Raw genomic sequence first — 21,905 nt, forward strand, 5'->3', positions numbered from 1 at the left:
CACAAATGTGTGATTGAATTAAGTTGGTGGGAGCAGTTAAAAAGAGCTCCAGGAGCTTGCTTACTCTGCAGTTTGTAAATATCAACGAATCGAGAAGACAATTCACACGGAACAAGAAAATATAGCATGTTATGTGTACTAGTAAAGGAACCATTCACCAGAAAAAGTGGAAACAGGGAAGTCCTAAAATGCCAATGAGAAAAGGTGTTATTTGACTGTTACTTGATACACTGATGAAATAAGAACTATATTTTAATAGATTTGCTGGAATGTATCTGAAAGTCAAGCATTCAGAATTAACCGCAATTGGCTGATTGGACTGGTGGAATTACAGTAGCAATAAAACCGTACCTCATTGGTTGACAATACGGAGTCTTCATCCAGACTCAGAACGGCATCTGTGAGGATAACATCGTGGGGGAAAAAGCGTCCACTCATTGTCTGAAAGGAAAGATATTTAGGTCATGTGACTAACTGTCATTTCATTTAAAAAAAATTTTTTTTAAGTTCAAATGGGGTTGATTGGCCTATTCATATATGCCCCACATACAAAACGTCAGAGATGGCTGTCATCCAATCAATTGCAAAAGCAACAATTCAAATGAATGCCTTTAGCGTTTATTAAAATGACATTGATTGATGATGTCATTGCACACAAATGTGTAATGCACACAGCGCAGTTCCAGTTAGTTTTGAAAAGGTTTGGCCCCGCTGCACCTCTTCCCTTCTGAGAAGTGTGTTCAGTGAATAAATCTGGATAGCAATAGATTTTATTATCTTATTAAGACACCCTGAGCATAACTCTAACCTTTTCAACTCCCTATTTCAAAGATGAATGTGTTTCTTTCCCCCTGTCTTGCTGCTCGTCTGTGAAATGCGTTCCTCTGTTCTTTGTATTCTAATATTCCGGTCACGTACGTCTGGAACGCGCGCCTTGTCAGGGGTTTTATTCAAATAAAATAAAAAAACACTCACAAATGTGTCTTTTTCACCAGACTTTTCATGTTTGTGCTTTTAAAACTATAACGCTATCAGAAATACCACTCATAAAGACAATATGGAGTCCAACAGAAGCCCTTCATTGGATGATCAAATGGATACGCTGGTCACGCTGAAAGAAATTCCTTTTGATGCAAAATATAAAATTTTATAGACTAAGATGAAGTCAGGAATGAAGTGTCAGAACAAAGGATTAGTTTCTTATGCTCTTCTTGTGTTTCTTGAGGCAAACGTCAGGGTGTTGGTACATAGTAAAGTGTCCAGTTTTAAACCTATGAGTCCAATAGGGACATCGTACCATATATACTCTGTATGAGTTGATTTAACACCGGAAATTTTACTGTGTACATGTTGTAACCTAGGTGACGGTAGCAGTGTTACATGATGATCCAAGAACAGGAATCTTTAGTTGGCAATCATTGTTGTCAGTCTGGTAAATTCCAGCTTGCTGTCTGCTTTTCAAGTCCTTCGCATAAAAGTAAATTGCCTTCATTTTTAGCAAGACAAATTTTCTTGATGTTACAGTGGTGTAAAATAATAATTTTAAAAAATCACAAGAATAGCACTGCCGTCCATCTATTATGAAACGTGTTTCTCCCCAGTCATAGTGTTTTCTGGAGGGTGAACTGATGCGGCTTTTAAAAAGACACTTTTGTTAGCTGAACATCAGCATTTCTGTGAAGGTTTTTTTTTTTTATGTTCTATAATCCCTGAACCACCACATAGGCCTGAACACATAACAGTCAGCATTCTCTATCAGAGAACCCATTCAACATTCCTTCCAGGAGGCTGACAGGCCTTGTGGCGTAATTGAAAGCTTTGCAATAACGCGACGAACTCGACACAATGCTAAGGGGGTTAATGCGCTGGATCTCTTTTACTGGGTCTCTCTCTCTCTCTCTCTCTCTCTCTCTTTCTCCTCTCTCTTTCTCTTGCCTGAACAAAAAAAAAAAGAAAAAAAAATTTCATCAATTCAAGGAAGTTATCGACAGGAACCTGTTGACTTGGAGATTAGCCGCCGCCGGTCCGCCCGCGGAGAAGAGCGGGTGGGTGTGGCCGGCTATCGACGGAGAGGCCGTCATCGGCGGCGAAGTGACGCCGGAGCGCTATCGACTCGCGTCGGCGCGGCCTAATGGGGCCTTTTCAGCGCTCGCTTTATTTCCCATCGCCTTAAATATCCCCTGCCCAACGTGTCACGGCAGGACAATGCAGACAGAACAGCGGAACAGCGGGGAGGAAGCACTCGGCGACTCCAGGCAGACAAGAGAGCTTCTTTAATGTTTCTTTTCAGAAAACACTTACTGGCAGAGGGAGCTTGATTAGGCCGAGGATATCTTGAGAAGTGTCACGTGGAACAATGTCAGGAAAGCGCGTTCAGAGCAGAAAAGAGCCTTTGTTTTCCGAGCACTTATTAGACACCGAAATCAACAATTTTCCGGGCTTGTGAGTAATGGCCGGACCTGACTCATGAACCATTAGCAACACAATGGGTCATAATTGGAGATGAAGTGTTTTTCTGATATAGAAGCTCACACATGAGGGACTCTTTTAGTGGCTCTTTTTTTTTTACACACATGTGCAGGTATACACACACACATTAAACCACACAGCACTGAATGGTCAAAATACTTTCAAAACAGACAAAGAAAATTATAATTAATTTCGATATTTCAAGTAAAGTCAACAGGTTCACAATCATTTCGCTGACGAAGATAAGACGGCAAAATATTTGAATCGTTTAGCTTCATCCAAACTAAAAATATCGCGTGTGGATTAAAAAAAAAAAAAGTAGTACATTAAAAAGAGGAAAAGAAAAACTGGACAGTTTTGTATAAAAAAGGCTCTAATCCCTAGATGGATCACCCAATATGGATGTAAATACCCTCAATAAATGCTGACAGTCTGCACTTTATCCTCATATTTATTGTTTTATTTCAAATCCAATGTGCTGGAGTCAAAACATCAAAAATACTAATACTTCTGCATTTAACTGTATAAAAAATAACATATTATTAGTACAATGACTTAATGAAATGTAATCTTAATGACATTTAATATCTAAGGTCATTTGTGAGCTTTTGTGTAATATCCGGCCCGCTGTGTTGCTCCTGCTAACTCTAATGGCGGAAACGCGGCTCTCACAATGGCTAAGACCACCCACGCCAGCCAGCGCGCTCACCACGCCAGGGTTGTGCAGGATTGTGTCAGCTAGCAGCGCTAACTTGGCACGCGAGATAAAGCTTATTAAAGGCCTGCTGTTACTGTTGATACGGAGCGCGTCCCCCCCCCCTTTTGATCCACCCCGGGCCTCCCTTCAGATTGCATGGCGGACCTCAGACGCGTGCGTCTCTTCTGGGAAGGTTTGTCCTTCACTCGGCACATCTCTTTTTATCCCCAGATCTTTGCGCCCCTCCCCCCCTGGCGCTGTGACAGCACCCGTCATCCTGGCTGAGTTCCTATAAATGGTCCTGGTGTGACGCAGAGCCACAGGCTTCTGATCTCTTAGGCCACTTTCCATGTCTTACTACCCCCACTCTGCCCTCTCCCCATTCACCGCCCCCCCGCCCCCCCCAGGTGAAAATAACACACTGGCCCCCTTCCAATCCGTCAATCCCAGCAGCCCCCTCACTCCCAGACACCTGTCAATCAACGGAGCGGCCTTCTGCCTGACTGAGAGGCTCGGCGAGTTTTTTTTAAAGGGGGACAGTGACGTCACGCGCACTGCTGGAAACGATGCTATCAATGCAAGACCTTGCAACGGCTCCGAGGAAAACTCTGCTAATTGCTTCGGCTTTTCATATTGCAAAAATACTGCCACTCTCCACTTCTCACTCCTCATATCTCCTCCGCTCTCTCTCATGCTGGTAATTGAGGGGAAATATATGCCTTTTTCACAGCAGAGCAGTTTCTCAGGAGCTGTTAAAAACAATGTGAAGGCCCGGCGTGAGCATTTCTTCATCCATGCTAATATTTAATCACACAGCAATGTTCATTAAGGGAAGCACATTTCACAGCCTCCATGTCATCACGCTTCTCTGACCCGGCCTGCTTGCTGCTCGGTCTCGTCTGGTGCTGGGAAACTCAACAGTTTGAAAGCAAGTCCCGATTACCAAGGATTCATATGATTCCAAAACAATTACAGAGCATGATGCATACATTTTCCAAAAAGCGCCAACATAATGCAACCTCTTTCAATTATTCTTTGGGTAGTGGTCAAAGGTACCACCAAAGCAAAGTAAAAACAATGGCTGGAAAACAATAAAATTAATTTGACATTTTAGCTACAATTAACTGAAGTAAAACTCAAATTATTTTTTTACAGCGCGAAGTAAGCATAAAAAAAACCTTGAGTTTTCGTATCTTTCTGTGTTTACATATCTTATTGTGACAAGCCATCTGCAAGCTGATAAAAAGATACCAAACTATTGGGTTTAATTTGTGCTAAATAAAATTCGAACAGCAAGTGGGGTGTCTTGCCCCTACAAAAAAAAAACTGCCTGTGTACAGTCATATACTGCCTGTAGCCTTTATCCCTATGGATCCTCCTGCTAACTTCAATCTCAGCTTGGCTGGAAGACAGAATCATTCCAGAGGGAATTCTGTGCTTGTGGCCTCTTCGGCCCACATAAATAATGTATGATAGACCAGACACAGTACAGTCACAGGTAAACCATATATTTGACTGCTCCCTTCCTGTCCTGCTCCTGTTGTACAGGTGTCTATGAAAATACCCCATCATTTGCTTTGTTTTGCAAATAAACACATAAACCATTTCTCTGTGACCCTTAATCTGTAGAACAAAAGATTCAACTTGACCTTGACAACAACACAACACAACTTATTCATTTCTTACTGAAAATAATGAAATGTGAAGTAAATAAAAATCTTTTTAATTTTTTTTTTTATTGCACACCGAATCAGTGGAAAAATGTAAAAATGTACCAGCAGGTGGAAGATGTGGGGGCGGTGCTGAAGATTAAAGTGGAATGAACCTTTTAAGAACCATCGAAAATAGCCTTTTTGACAAATACCGTATATATCAATTGGGGTCAAATGCAAATTGATTAAATCAATTTTCAAGGTTGAACTGACAACTCTAAATCAGGAGCTGAAACTGATAATTAGTTTTGGAAAAGGCAGACACAAGCAATAAACCTTGACCCTAATTCATTATTTTTGGGATGTGGCCATTGAAACAGTAAAAAATTTAAGCCTGCAATGGACTATGCTAATTTATGTACACACATTGATTTTTAAACTGACATAAATAATGTATTCAAATATAAGAGAAGCTGTCCTATATGCACATGGAGGTGGCTCTAATCTGTTTTGTGAAACAAAAGTTTCACAAAAAGTATCTTTCTTGCTTGTAAATGCATCTATGGCACAAGAATAATATTTAAGAAGGTGAATTTATTTCAAATGTTTCTATTTTGTATCAGGCGTACTTGCTTGCTTCAGCATTTTGAATTGCATGCTATAAATCCCGAACTCAAGCCCCTTGCCTGTCTGCCAGCCATAGCTTTTCATTAAAGTGAGTGGAGTAATTCATAATCCTTTTGGAAGAAAAGCAACTCTTTTTCCTGTAAATAACTCTCTGGGCAGACACCAAGAACCACATAGAAAAATGTCCTGTGGGTTTATCAACAGGCGATCTGCGCACATTTACAATTTCAAGTTCTACACAAAGGGTTATCAGTGAACCGATTAATCAATAAAGGAAGCCATTGATCAATCAATGCTTTGTTATGAATATTATTGTTATTTCTTTTTACTGTTTCAATATGAGATGACTTTGTGCACCACAGGACAGCATGCCTTGATATGCTTATTCTTTGCTAATCTCTCCACTGGCGATAATATATGGAGGAGGGAAGAGACAGAAAGGTGTTAATGAGAGTGTCTGCCCCTTCCCAACCCCGACTGAAGCAACACCCACACACACCTGTGAGCGCGCACCCAGAAACGCTGAGAGATCGCACATGCATTCCACCCACTTCTCTGAAGACCAAATTACTGTAGAATCTCATGTACTGTATAAGGTGCATCTGTGCACCCCGTGCACCCTTGCCCCTGTCCCCTGCCCCCTGCCTCGCCCCTGTTGAGACAACACGTTCAGGAAACACCGCAGTAGGACTCTGACATCCTCTGCGCTCGCTGCCATAAAAGCTGTCCTTTTTTCTCCTTGAGGAAACCCATAAAATAGACACATTGGATGTTATAGCGTATACCGAACCACAATACAGCGGCTTAACTGTGACTCCAAGGCGCACACTAATTCTCAGAACTCAGTGTAATAACCTCGAGGTCAGAAATTACAGACAAGCACAAACGCAAGTAAATCTTTTAAGACACCACAGTGGGTGTTTAAAAAACCACAAAAAAAAATCTGGCTACTGAACATGGTCCGGCATTAAAAGGATGAATTTGACACAGAAATCGGTGAAAAACGGATTTCAAAAACATAAAATGAAGTACATTTATATGGTTATCGTTGGGTTCATCAGTTCCCATCGATAGGCCGTGGGTCGCCAGCGGACAGCGGACCCCTCAATTAGAAACCGACGGGTGCTTGGGGCGGGAAGCCGGACGGCCGGAAAAAAGGTGCGAGAAACGGCCTCACTGTCGGGCGAATAACCGGAGCGATCCGTAGCGCGAGCGGAGGGTCAACTTAATTAGCCTTCAAACGCCGGAGTTAACTGCGGGAGTAAAATGAGCCCCCCCCCCCGATTGTTAGATGTGTTACCGCTCGTGCCTCAGGAGGGGAAGCGCGAGGAAAATCGATGATGTTATAGCTCGGAATTTAATCGAACGCTGCCGCTAACCTCTGGCCGGGCTGATCAGTGTTTCCATCGCGTCTTTGTTTTTCCATGGAAATGAGAATAAGATACTTTTTTCTTTTCTTTTTTTTCTCGTCGCGGGCACTTTTATGGCTATGGTATTTCTCCCTTAACCCGAATGTGTGTTAAGACTGCAGGCTGCATTAATTGAATTAATGTTGCTTCCTCCTTTAAATGAGGCAGCAAAAATATTGGCATAAAAAACTCCAAAAGAATTAAAAATGCACGTACAAGCGCAGAGAATAATGTATTTTCACTATGGGTTGGTATGAGGTCAAGAAACAATAATAGTGACATATAGAAAAGATAAAATATTTATGCATTTATCAGACCGCTGTATCCTTAGCGATGTACTGTAAAGAGTTGCCAATCCTACGATTCATGTAGACTCCAGTTTATTAGAACAGTTCAATTTTTACTGACGAGAAAAGGCAACTCAGCCCTCACCATTTTCCCAGTATCCATCACTGCACCAACCCTCAGGGTCTCTGCCATAACAACATGGTCTGGCAAGCAGTTCCATACACTGACAACTCTCTTTGTGAAAAGGCTTCCTGATAACCATGCGGAATTTAACCACAGCTCATGTGCTCCCTTGTTCTACTGCCAGAATCCCACCTGAAAAATCTTTCATTGTTCTCTTTAATATCTTTAATAAACAGACAGACCTCAATCAAATCCTCCCCTTCATCTCTCTTTGCTAAGCCCGGAGAGATTAATTATCACACAGTGAGTCTTTCCTCGTACATTTCACACCAGGAACCAATTTAGTTACACTCCTTTGTACTTTTTTTAAGAGCTTCTGCATCTACTGTATCTCGCAGTGCGTGGAAACCAGAAACGCAAAGAATACTCTCTAAAGCGAATACTCTTGCTGACAAGAACTTCAAGAGTCCAGTGCTCTAACTTCTGCACTTTCCCCAGCCTGTGGAAAAAAAAGCAGTAATATGATAGTTCAAAAATTATGTTAAGCCCTTTAGCAGAAACCTCTTTTAATTCCTCAGATACTGGGAAAGAAATCTCACAGGGGGCCAGGCACACCACCTCACTGCTCTCCCTGAAGCAAGAACAGGCAAACAATGCCAAGATATGCAAAGGTTTCCCCTCTCTGTTTCTTCAGAAAGCCCTTGGATTTAGTTTGATTGGACCCTTTGACTACTCAGTTTCCATGTGGCAGGTTTTTTTTATGGTTCTGGAACGATGCGAGTAAAAAAAACAAAACAAGTACGCTTAAGCAGCTGTCTTGTTGCGCAAGTAAACTCCGAGCGAACAGTAAACAGCCCTGAGATTTCTTTTTTAAAAAGACATTTAATGCGATTGTGGAAGCACGTCGTTATACGTCCACATGTGCACCGTTACATGGAAACACAGGAAAACAAGTAGGAAATAGGCCCGAGGAATTTTGGAGAGAAAAAAACTTGCTGCTGAGTTGAGTGGATGCACTGGTGTCGCTAGTGCGCTACGTGGGAAGCGCTGCGTTTGGTACAACGGCCAGACGCACAGAAACCACACAGCCCCGATCGGGATTCCCGAGCTCCGAGCTCAAGCTGCGCTACCAGCTAAAAATTAATTGAACGTCCCCAAACGGAGAACTTCTGAAGAAATCAGCCATTATGGCTCTTGAGAGCCCTTCTCTTCAAGTGCACATGGGGACTCGCTTCTGAACAGTGTTGCTGGCAAGCATAGCAAATGGTACGTGAAGCCAGAAAAAGGAAAAAAGACTTGCATTTGGAATAAGTATATTGCACAAAAAACACGCAAGACACTTTTAAAGCATTGAAATAATCAGTTATAGGTAGAGCTTAGATGTACTCATTTCACAGAAATTTATTTTGAAAAACAATAAACATGTTGATATGGCGATCACCGTACTGATACTTGGATATGTAAAGCCACGATACGTTGCCATATCGATAGTTTGAACACAGCCCTAATAGACATTGAATCTACTCATCCTCTGTTTTGTAAATCACCCAGTAAATATTAAAATAAGAATTGAATACCTCCATTTACCTACACCACTTTGCTGACTTGTGGTTAGAGTGTCAGGCCAGAAGGTTGTGAGTTTGATGCCCTGCCAAATTTCTCCAATAGGCCTTGTAAACAATTCTGCTCTCTTCTTGGCATTATGAGTTAAAACATTGGACTGGGGTAATGGCCCATCAATATCCCATTAAATATATATTAAAATAGTTTGCTGCTTAACACCATTAAACCAAGAAAAGCCGACTGATCTTAAAGTGCTGTCTACATTATGCTAGAAAGTTCAAAAGTTTCTTTCCAGAATGTTTTCATAGCCTGTAGACTACAGAGAGATGAATGTGAATTTAAAATCTGAATTTATGTTCTTGAAAAACACATAACACATGAAACATTGCTGCTGATGCATGAAATAACTCCAAAAACATAATAAACATAATACTAATAACTAATAGACAGAGGTGGTGAGATTAAAATACTAGGCAGTCCAGTATTATTCAACTCTAACAATAGTACCAAGAGTCCAATAGGGGCCATTTGTAGGAGTTGATTTAACACTGAACATTTTACTCTGTACTCTTCGTGATTTGCACAAATGGCCAATGCTAGATTAACCAGGATCTTCCTTTCCTCCTTGTCGCCGTTTCCGGTACGTTCCTTTGCCATTCCTGCATCACCATCCCCGACCCTTGGCTGCAAAATTCCCGCACCGATGTGAGAGACCAACTGCAGCTGCGGCTAACCCACGCACAGCGGCGAGGGCGAAACAGGCCCGGCGCCTCAGACGGGGGAGAACCGCGGGGCGCTAATCCCAGCGACGCACGGCTGAGCGCCCTTACCTTCCTTTCTCCCTCGATGACTGTGATAGGCACTGAGGTGGAGGGCCACTTGCTCTTCGGCGGTAAGGGCTTGTCGCAATTCCACAGCACTATTATCTGGGGGGGGGGACAAGGTAGCCCTCTATTAGATAAATCAATACCGTATTGACTTTCTTTCAGCTGCAAATGTGAACACTTCAAGAGAATATGTCCTTTAGCCATTTCTAATCAAAACCTAATGGAAATCATTATCAGCAAAACTACCAAAGGGTGAATCGTGACAGATCACAGGACTCTATATTCAGCTCTTAATATGCCCGTTTATGTCTCATTACTTAAGGCAATAAAAGGATATTAATTGTGGCTTGTAATCATACTGTAACATAATACTGATTATAATGCTTAATAAATGCTGTGCATCTCATCTAAATATTCAAGTGTGTATTCATTATGTAGTATAACTGAATATGGGCATTATAATACACAATGACCCTTGCCACAATAAACAGGTTTATAATGCATTATATACAGTATATGAATTTCATAGACAGCATTACTATAAATACTATATGTACATGCACTGGCTGCCTATACCAATGCTTTCCTGGATTTCACATTCAGTTCACACATTTTCAGTCCATATTTTTTTTCTTTCAAGCTTCACTCAAATGTTGCGGATAAAACTGTGCAAGCCTGCTTCTCGGAGCTTTGAAGTTCCGCGCGCGGCGAGATTTCGGTCTGAAACACCGTAACGGCCTCCGTCGCGCTGGCTTTCCGAGTTGCCCCGTCAGCACCGAAGCGCCGTCCCCCCCCCGTCCGGGCGACGCAGTCCGAGCCCGTACCTGCGCACAGAACTTGGATTTGGCAACGGCGATGATCAGCTTGACGACGGGCTGCAGCTGGTACTGGAGCGGCGTCACAGCCTGGATGACCGCGGTGAACTCCTGCGACGGGCTTTTACCTGGAGCGACACGGTGAGACGCGCGCCGGCGGCGTATGAATACCCATAAACTCCATAACGCCCGGCCGGGCAGACGGACCGCTAAAAGCATTCCAATCAATCTCCCTGACACGGGCGCTGCCCTCTGCCTCTCCCGTGCGCCGCGCCCTTCTTCCATTAGAAGATCTACTCTCCGGACGGTTGCTGAAGAAACACAGTTCCCCAACGTTCAACTTTTTGGAAGTGCACGTCGGTGTAGATTTTTTTATTTCTTACTTGTAAAGGAGGGGGTGGTCAAGTTCCTAAAACCAATGCCAAAATTTTGGAATTAAAAAAAAATTCCATTAACACGTTAATTAACTGTGGAGATGCTATGTGAGAAGTTTAAGCAGTCATGGACTCACAATATGGAGTCAACCTAGAAGGACAATATTCGATGTTCTTCAAGTAAAACAACATATTACACATTAAACCGTTTCATAATTTTCAGATCACATTAGATGTTTCCTCTTTCCTTTTTGAACACAAATACTCACAAAATATCATTGGACTGCAAAACAATGAAAACCAGAACATAAAATAATCAGGATACATCTGAGGTGGGTGAATCACACAATAATATATGAACAAGCAAAAGGTTTATGTTGAAAGACAGAGGAAAAATATTTGAAGCTTCAATGTTCCTACACACAAACCTTGTGAAGGTTTCAAAAAAGGAGAACAGAAAAGGGAAAAAAGGAAAATATTTTCAGTTCCTCCAAGGAACTCTCAAGCATTGATCCACCTTCACTTGATTTACTTTCGTTTGTTCCGCTTCACAGTCACACTTTCCAGAATATCTGAATCCATTGGTCTTAATGTACAAGAACTGCACAGCCGAACACAGAAAACCGCAGAAGGCTGAGACAGTTATTATTGTACATCGTGGTCTCTCACAGCGGACAAGAAGCCATCTTGGATGTCTGTCCTGTACATTTGCCAGTAAATTGCCCTGAGCACACTGAGTTGGGTGAGGCAGTGCAGTGGGTTTCCCAAGTGAGGAAGGTTAAACAGTCCTACAGGAGCAGGGTTCAGTCAGTGAGGTGTCTGACAGAGGAACGTCATCAGAGTTCACACACAGAACCTCGTTAAGATTGAAAAAGGCACACTCGCCTCCCCGCAAAACTGTTCCGAGGTAATTAAATAAAACCAAGCGTACGGCCTGTAATAACCATCTCAAGCAATAGTCGCAATCTGGAGCATTTTCTAGACTCATCCGTAACAGAGCCCAGACCGTAGCCAATCGGAGGCTGACTGAAAATAACCCCAGAGTGCAGGGCTGTACGATTTCCAAGCTGCGTAGAAATACAACTTTGTCCTTGCTGTGACCTTGAAAGTAATTTAAAGTAATGAGATGCAAGGAGATCTAGCCACAAGGGTCAACTTGTCACATAATGTTTCATAATCTCATCTTTTTTTTAAAAGTTTTTTTATTTTTATCATAAAGTGTTCTAATCCCCACCACTAAGAGTAGGGCCCTACATTTAAACATATACTAAGAATAACTGTACACTGGAAAAAAAAGTAAAATACAAGAAATTATACCATTCAGGTAGTACACCAGCTGCAAGAGGATAAATCAAGGATTTATTGCAGAAATTATAAAGATATGAAGCAACACACAGCAGGCTTAATGAATTGGTGAATTATGCACCAAATTACATTTATACTGCTAATTTATAGTATAAATTGTATAGTAATAAATACCTTGATGCCTTTCAAGTGTAGTCTCACAGGACAAAGTGAGATTTAATATGGCTAATTAAAGCCATGCATATCAACAGCTCATTTATCTAAATTAAGATTATGTTCTGCAAAACTATTTTAATTATATCCAAAACACATGTGAACAAGAACATTCAAGCAATACAAATTAGTGCTTACTACAGGGGAGCTACAAAAATCTTTTAACTCTCCTGTAGTAATTTGCAGAAATTGCATTTAGCTGTAACAATTCACATTCATTGATGCACTTTTAATTCTCTAAAATGGCTTTATAGCAGGCGATTAAATTCACAAAGAGTAAGATTAAAAAGCCCTCAGGGAATTATGAAAAAAATATTAAAAATCACATCATAGAAAGGTTTAATGTGTCAATGAAACAATGGCAATAGATTACCAATGACGCATGACATAAGTACATCCAAAAAGACAGGTTTTTTTAAAAGTCACAGGAAGTTTTTAAACCAGCAATAACTCTTCCTCACTACCAAAATGGTGGAAAGTGAAACTAATAAAACTTTGTGTTTGATTGGCATTCATGACATTCAAGACAAGTTATTCATTCAGGACCCGTGGTGTTGATTTAATATGGCGGCATAAAACATGCAGCTTGTTCCCCCTATTCCACAGCTCCACTGGGGACGACAAGCATCCGTCTGAGTTATTGTTTCATTCAAATTCTCCTGCTTATGGGACAACGGCGCATTTATTGCAAAGAGCTTAATCGCGCACCAAACAGAAGGAGAGAAGATACGGTCGCGTTTAATGCCGTGGACGCGGCGTACCTTGTCAGTGGAGGTCAGCCATATTTTTCAAGACGAGGCAACTGCCTCACGGTCCCTCCTGACCCGTCATGGTCACGGACTCGGGGGGAGGGGGATGGGGCTTATTTTTCTATATTCTGAATAATGGATGATGGCTTTAAATTTTCGGGAGGCAGCACACATTGTCTGTGCTATTACGATACGAATTAGCATCTGATTTATATGCCTTCATATAACCATGTTTCCACCATACATCAGGTATTCCATACAATAGCAAGGTTTTAAGTGTAGTCTAGGTAAGAGCTTTTTCTTTGTTGAATCTTGCATTTAGGAATCTTGTACACCTACATCAAGAGAGTTTTACGATGGCTTAAAAGGCAGTTTCAATGATTCACTTCCTCCAAGGCAGAAATGGCCTTTCTTCCATACTTTAAACATTTATATATATATATGCACACAGACGCACACACACACACACACACACACAGACATACACACAGTCAATATTTCTGATATGTAACCTAACAAAGACTTCAGAAACTATATTTCTTCCACAACATTTTGTGTATTTTTGGTCTCTGAAATAGTTACGTATTCAGAGATCAATTCTCACATTTAAGTTGAATCTAGTATAATGAAACATTCTTCAGCACCAGCTCCAGCTCTGTGCCGTCTAATTGATACACTTCTTTTCACAGGCAACTTCCAGTTAAGGCATTAAAAGATAAAAGCAGAAGGAAGTATGAGCACTATAGGATATTAGCAAGTACTTTATATGCACACGTGCCCTGGCTCTACTCACCCAGCGTAGAGTAATAAAATGGAAACACTGCAGGGTCGGAGGAGAACTGCGGCAAAACATAGAGTCCACCAGGCAGCAAATTCCACATCAGCTTGTTTCTTGATATGTGTGAATATATTCGGTCATGGATTATCTAAAAAAACAAATAAAACAAAAAAACAAGCAGAAAAAAAGAACAAAAGAGAATGTTACATTTTATGTCTGTTCCTCCAAATGGGATATTTTCTGATTGGATAAGACAGCTTGTTCTGTTTACTAGTTCGATTCATTTATCATCATTAGTGAACAAGTAATAAATCATTTGTACAAACATGAATAAATAAGCACTGTGAAAATATATTTTAGAACTGCATTACAGTACTGCGCAATAGCAGGGGGTAGCACACAGTACAGTACGGAATAAACTCTCACTTTGCCATTGAATTTGGCCAGCGCTCTCAGCTGATCTTTGTGATACAGCCGCCCTACCCATTACATTACATCACAGGCATTTAGCAGACACTCTTATCCAGAGCGACATACACAACGTTTTACATAGCATTTACATTGCATCCATTTATACAGCTGGATATATACTGAAGCAATGCAGGTTAAGTACCTTGCTCAGGGGTACAACGGCACTGTCATACCTGGGGAATCGAACCTGTGACCTTTAGGTTACAAGACCAGCTCCCAACCCATTATACTACACAGCCACCCACCCGATCAAGCCCCAGAGGAAGGCCAGCTCCACTCACATCCACCTTGCCTCTCATTCCCATCCAGAGAGCCTGAGCTACACTGTCCTTTGCAGATCGCTCCCGCAGATTACAACTGCAGGTCATAATTAGCATTACTGAGAGCAATTAATTAGATCCCCTGCTTTCCCTCTCACAGCTGGGGGAGTAAACTCTTCCCCAGTGTTTACCGCCATTTGCGTTAACCTGCCAGAGTCGTTTTCTGCTGAACAAAGCCCAATTCGTCAGATCACCCCCCCCCCCAGAGCTACACGCTTGCGTTGTGTGTGTTAGGGTGCTATCCATGTGTGTTCTGGTGGTCGCTTCTGATATGCCTGACAAATTGGGAACAAAAAAATAACAGTCAATTTATAGTGCAACTCAGTCACTTCTTCCAATCCGAAAAGCAAAGAAAATGGCTTTTGCTCACTAAGGGGGGAATTGCTTGCACTTGCAGCCAACCACAATGAAAGGGCCTGGGTGCAGCTTGGTGGGTGGTGGGCATTTCAGTGCCTAATTTCTCAAATTTCCATCAGTCCTGTGGTGTGCATGTAGGGCTCCCACACAACTGTAGATGGAAGTGGGCCCAATTTACTTCCTGGAGGATTTTTGATATGCGGCAGGCGAAGTCCACTGCTCGGCTCTAATCCCAGACCCAATCCGTCAGGAAGCAGCTTTGAAGCGCCACAACAAACATGTCTCCCATCCCTCCTCCCCCCCTCCCCTCCCCTCCCCTCCCCTCCCCTTCATTGTTCCCTTTCATATAAAGTCCTGAGATTCATGAAGAGTGGAACCAGGAGGCACAGTTGATGAACGCAAAATTGAGGCGTTCCACATAACATAAAAAAAAAAACAAAATGGCTACATTACACTCATGCATACTGGTGATCTGAAAGGATTTCGTGAGAATGTTCTCCTTTATGGGAGGGGGGTTAATAACATTCATGTGTGCGTCAAAATGGTAACCAAACAGATCTTTCAAACCAGGCATTGATTCGAAACGGTACGGCCATCCCGCAATCCCTACCCCTCAATCCCCAGAGGAAGACCAGCTGTGACTGATGCATGCTGGCAGTACGGCCAACTGGGGGGTGGGGGGGGGGGGGGTGTGTGCTCCAATCACGTGAAGGGGAAACTCCCTGAGCCAATGAGAAAACAGGCAGGCAGGGCTGCCTTTTAATCTCAACGGACTCGGAATAATAGATTGCTTCTCTGCCGAAGCGAACGACCATAATGCACAGGTGAGTGAAGCACCTGTCTCCGCTGCCTTCATATTAAATTAGATTAGCCGCTAAATCAGAATTGACGTTGTTGTTGCCGCTGATATCATTTAGAATAACTGTCTTCATTTTGTGGTTCCTGTGAGGAAAAGTGCAGTGGTATGTGGCGCCATGGAAACGCAAACAACAGTACAGTATGTTTTTAGCACCGCCCGCAGCTCTACTCTAAGAGCCCGAGGGCAATATATTGTGATCATAGCCGGCCCTGACTTGGATTGTGTGTCTGGGACAGATGAAAACCACCACCCTCCCCTTCTGTTTTTTTCCTCCAGGACAAGAAAGGAGAGGAAAAACACGACGGAAGACGTTGGTGGCCATGCTGTGCCCGTACCCGCATCGCCCAGAAAATACATTGTTCAAGGACAAAAAACAAAAACCAACAGAATTAATAACTTTGCGGGGCTCCAACATTGTTCCCCGGCGACCATCAATTCACACGTTGGGGCCGTTCCGCACATTATAAAAAAAGCCCATCCATTATCCCGCCCACTGCCTGTCTGAGCCCCACGACCCCCCCCCCCTTCCCCCGCCCACCGCTGGTAAAAATGAATGATTCTATAAATGGGAACACTTACCTCTAATGTAGTTAATACTATTTTCGCCACCGAAGAAAAATAAGCATCCCAGAGGAACTGAGTCTGCTGCCGAAGAGCCAATATTTTGTCATGGTCCACGGATCTGGTAATCGAGGGAATCTGTGAGGGGGTGGGGGGGGGACAGGACAGTGTGAGGAATTAAAGTGGGCTGGGAGGAGCAGGGGGCTGTTCTGTGGGCAGACACAATTACAAGAATTCCTGGCTCCCCCGAGAAGCTAACGGACGTGCTGCGATGTAGCCGAGTGGAGGGGTGGGATTGGGAGGAAGGACCCCCTACCCCCTAACCTTTTTTGGTGTCCACTTAATGGCTGTGACTTGCATGGGGCATGGCATTGCTACATCATTCTTATTCTTTTCTTAAGAGGGAGCCATGGATTAAAATACGGAATTAATTTAGTAGAGGTCGGGTATGACCGTGACTGAAGAATATATTGCCCATAGATAGTACTCTGTACACAGCAGTGCTATTCTGCTGAATGCAAGTCAGTGCAGGGAGGGATCAAAATCAAAGATGTAAAAATCTGACGCACACTCCAGCAGGATATACATACAGTAGATGCTTTATTAATCGGCTACATCATAAACATAAAACCGTAGGAGCGGACGACGGAGCGTTTTGCCTGTTGTTGCTTCCTCAGCTTCCCTCATGGTTCATTAATAAAGCGATTAATGAAGCGTCCGTCTAAATCCTGCTGGACTGCACCAAATATTTAATATTTTTGAAGAATAAAAAGGTTGTTATGCTGTTGAGGAGACAGAGAAAGGGATGCCCATAAAATTTGGAGAGAGAGAGAGAGGGAGAGAGCGAGAAAGAGAGTTGACCCTATGAAAGTTCACAGCAGGCAAGGCAGCAAGGTAGTTTTTTTTGAAGTTGTTTGAAGTGTATCTCGTCTTGAACCACAAACTCGCGAGTGCCCATACAGCAGCCACTGTAAAGCCCACAGATCATCATAAACTTCTGTAAGCACCAAAAATATCCTTCATCTCCACAAAAAAAACTGTCTGGACCAATCGAAAAGATACACTAAAACCGAAACAATATAAACCCCCGCTTCACTGTGTTTTTGGTTTTCTGTTGGAGAATAACCCACCCCACAAGTTTTGATGGTTGTCGAAGGTTCATTCCTCAGAATAATTGAATGTAATGAGATTCTGCTCCCCCAGCAGGTGCAGCACTTGTGCTGAGATAAGGAATTAGAGTGGTGTGCTTCCTTAAGCCTTCACTCCTGGTTCTCACCGATTGGCAATACACACCAGGACTGAGAAGGCATTACAGGTGTAATATAACAGCCGAACTCCCCAAACACCGAGCTGGTTGCAGTATACGCCCAACGTTCGTGACACTTCCTCCTATATGCAACTATAAACACTGATAAGATGTAGCACTTGCCGTACGCTTGAATTATGTGTATACAGTTCCAAGATGAACGGATTATAATGCTGTTGGGATTAAATTAGGCCTCGTGGTTCTTTGTACTCAGTGAAGATTGTTATCCTTTTGGTAACTGATAAAGCCCTCTCCCCAACACATGACACAATAACTCAAGAATATAAAATAATATGTCATTGTGTCATGGGGTGGGAGAGGGATTGATCAGTTAACAGTACTGCCATTGTTCTTCACAGTGCCAGTACTGTTGATGTTAACATAAAGCATTTATAATGTGCCTAAAATATATTTGTCTAAACTATCCATTTTTATTATGCTTGGGTTCACTTGTATAAATTCCTATTAAATCATCGAAATTAGCATACTTCACATCAGAACGGATCCACATAAATCACTGTCTTGAGCGAACAGGACAATTCTATAAAAATGAAAGCAGTTAAGACATTTTCTCCGCATACGCGCAGACATTTATGATGAATAATCACTCAGCAAAGATATCCACACTAATCAAATGCGCATTTATCATTTTCTTTTCTTGTTGTCTTTTATTATGTTAAAACATTCTTTCACTTAGCCCAGAGCACAAGGGCCTGTACTTCTGCTTTGGGCCCTGTGTATGCGTCATCCGTGCAATATTGCGATTGCTTGGTCTTAATGAACAGCACCAATCAATTTCGCCTCACACGGAAATGGTATCGTAAAAAAAAGGTCTTTTTTGTTTTGGTTTTAAGAGATGAAAAGTTCTATTGAATGCCTGGTTGTCAAAAGACAATGTCCACCACCCAAAGATATCCAAAAATAATTAGCGGTGAAATGATTTTGGGAGACTGACATTGTTGCTATGGGCACAGACAAAAGGCACCCCATTAGCAACTAAGCTTTATTCAGCCCTGTATAATTACAAATAATTACAATACTCACATTAAAACCATGGCTGCCTTTTAATATTTTCCACCGCGGACATTTCAATTGTCTGAATACAAATCAAATTAAAATCTCATTGTCCCACAAGTGTATTTATTAGGGGTCTGAGATGTGTTTAAGATTTCAATAAGATTTCAATGGCTCTGGGGTTTGTCCTGAGGTCACTGGATGTAAGCAGCATCTTTATTAATTGCTGTAATTTCCAAAGCGATGACAGAGGTTGGGGCACATAGCATGGCTGTGAATTTATTTCATTATTCCCCCCCCCCCCCATCTCCTTCCTCTCCCTGCAATGCATTTAATTTTCTCATTTACTTTCATGTCTTTGGTGACATTTTGCCTCTCGTATTTCAAAACCCTCTTTTTGCCACATTAATTACCTGCTACCTGGAAGCAAGGAAAGGGCAGATAGGTAGCAGCTGTTAATAAGTTCAGTAATTAAAGAATATAAATATCATACATCTTTCAGGACATAATTAATGGGAGGGTTTATGGATATGGGGCTATGTTTCCCGGAGATGTATGTCTGACAGGCAGGTATTTCTGTGGATTAATATCTGCAGGTATGGTGCAGTGCCATTTCATCAAGCCGCAAACATTCCTTGCAGAATTCACAGGTAGGGTATGGCAAAAATGAGAAATTTCTCTTCTGATTAGAAATGCATGTCGGACAGTTTCAATAAAAAAAGGCTAAATTGCAGCTGTTGATCGTGGCCTGTGGAACATTCTGGATGGGCTTCAGGGACACACCCTCAAAAGATAAGAGATTGCTCAAGCAGTTTCCACAACTGTGGCCCACAGCCGCATCCTGCACACAATCAAACAACTTGTTGCAGTGAAGAAAAGGCAGTTATTTGAACTCTTTGAAGAGTAGGTTTTTTGGTACGTTTTTTTATTAAGTCAGTGCTCTAGAACTCCACCACATTCAATTATCAGTAGTGATTGTTACATCAGCATTAGAATGTTCAGTTAAGAACATTCTAATCACATATCCGTGATCTTGCACCTTAAAGGCTTTTAAAAGCAAAATACCATAACCATCTGAGGTGAAAATTCACCCTTCTTGTGCACGTATACACCAACGCAACAACTACAATCCAGCTGCAGCCTAGGTTGCACTGTCAAGTACTTTGTCGAGAGAAATAATAAAATCACATTCAGTTTAATGCATATTCATAAAGACATTGCTGATGAGTTTTAAATATAAATAAATTGCCCTCTTATGCCATGCCTTACAGTAAAAACAGGTGCGTACGGGTTTCAGGAACTCAAGGATGAAATAAGGGAGCGATCCCTTTTCAAATTAAATTGCTTTTCCTTTTCCGTGTTTGTGCCACAGGTTAAGTACTTGTTAATAGTCCAACTGAAAACAGAGGCTCTGATTGGCAATTCCTCTGTGATTAACCTATAGCCCTGCAGTGGCATTTTAGTGTTAGGACATAAAGCTTTCATTAGCATTTAAAGCCATTTCATTGACGGAGCTAGTGCTGGAATGCTTGAATAATTAAGCTCATATTGAATGAAAAACACACAGCGCAGTTTTTTGTTATGAATGTAATATTTCAAAGATTAAAAATCTCCCGCACGAGGATATTATTTCACTGCGTTGCCGCCTCTTGGATTCTGGTGTCCTCGGGCTCCAAACTGCAAGCCTACTGATCTCTGAACAACGGAATCTGCTCTCAGTTCTTAAGCACGCTTGTCAGGATCTCCCACACGCACACCTTTGCTGTTTTATTTCGGGGCGGTCGCTTGCAGTGCGATTACGCAGCCAGAAAATGGCTCTGTAAAATGGCGTAAAGAATTATGAATGCCTTCTGAAGCATCGTAACGGTGATGCGGGTGAAATGGCTGAAATCACAAGGCATTAAATGTCCATGAAGGTTGTGTTCACCAGAAGTTCTTTTTTTTGTTTGTATTTCTTGTTAGAGCTATGCCTTCTCAGTCCCGTGAGTTTTCTAGTGAAATTGTGGACTCTGGACTATTGATTTATTTTTCCACTCAGCACCCCGTCTAATTACCGACACAAGGTGCAGCTATTTTCACATTATTCCACAATTTTAAAACACAGCTGTTGAAGACATTGCTCTTGTCTGCTTGCCACTGCCCACTCTTCTTGTGCGTGTGTGTGTTTGCGTGTGTGTGCGTTTGCACGTGTGAGATTGTGTATGTTTGTATGTTTCATGTTCACAACATGCTGCAGCTGCCATTTGTTTTACTGTGTACTCCAAGGGTGTTACTGTACAACAACTCTGACTGTGACTATTTATCATCATAGGATGATCATAGAATTATTTCTGTGAATACACAGAAATTATTATATAAAATATTATAAATGATTATGCATCATGATTGATTGATTAAGCTACACAATGCTTTATAAACATGCACTTAATATTAGAAGTATTTCCATGCATTTGTTTGATTGTAACCTTTATGAATTTCTGCAAAATCATCAACATTCTACCTTACATTTAAAACGCTGGTAATATCCTCTCCAGAGTGAACGCCTTGCTTTAGTATTCCAGTGTACTTAGAACTGTAATCATTTCCAGTCACCAGAGGCCACGTGGTGAGCAACAAGGCAAAATATTATATCCTCAAAATAATGAGGTCCAAACGCAAGAAACAAGACAAATGGGCCTGCTCACCCAGAACAGTTCACATAATCCTGCCACACTGGCCTCCAAGTCCTGGAACAAACAAATGAATTTTCCCGAGTACAAATTTGCCTGTGTTTTTCGGTAGTGTTGCATTTTAGATATGCATTTTTATGAAGGGAATTGACTCTTTAAGGGAGCCGATGTCTTTGATTTTGCCTTGTCATACCTTTTGGCTGCAGCTAAGCATCCTCTGAAGCAGTAGTGCGCTTCGCTGATTGGCTGGCTGACTCACTGACTAAGCAGCTCAATCAAAGAACTGCAGATATCTTTGTTTGGATGATGAATGGGCTCTGAAACAGCATTCCACCAAAGGCGTCATTTATGTGGAACGCTGTGTAAACCTACTTTTTTTTTTCATTAAAAGCGCTGCTGAAAGCTTCCAAAACACCAAAAATTCATCAATACCATGTAAGTTTTTTTGGTAGTAAACAG

General features: G+C 41.9%; 1 protein-coding gene across 1 annotated transcript in view; it reads right to left on the reverse strand.

The window, feature by feature from the left end:
• The window catches only part of LOC135257546 (exostosin-1), a 184,317-nt gene that overhangs the window by 13,649 nt on the left and 148,763 nt on the right, over positions 1-21,905 (reverse strand). Inside the window, exons 5-9 of the mRNA XM_064340378.1 lie at positions 16,476-16,595; positions 13,905-14,037; positions 10,480-10,598; positions 9,659-9,754; positions 352-441 (exon numbers count right to left, since the gene is read on the reverse strand). Of these exons, the coding sequence (XP_064196448.1) occupies positions 352-441; positions 9,659-9,754; positions 10,480-10,598; positions 13,905-14,037; positions 16,476-16,595 (558 nt within the window). The remainder of the gene's footprint in view (positions 1-351; positions 442-9,658; positions 9,755-10,479; positions 10,599-13,904; positions 14,038-16,475; positions 16,596-21,905) is intronic.

The sequence above is a fragment of the Anguilla rostrata genome, chromosome 6 (genome assembly GCF_018555375.3).
Source record: "Anguilla rostrata isolate EN2019 chromosome 6, ASM1855537v3, whole genome shotgun sequence".
NCBI classification, from domain to species: Eukaryota; Metazoa; Chordata; class Actinopteri; order Anguilliformes; family Anguillidae; genus Anguilla; species Anguilla rostrata.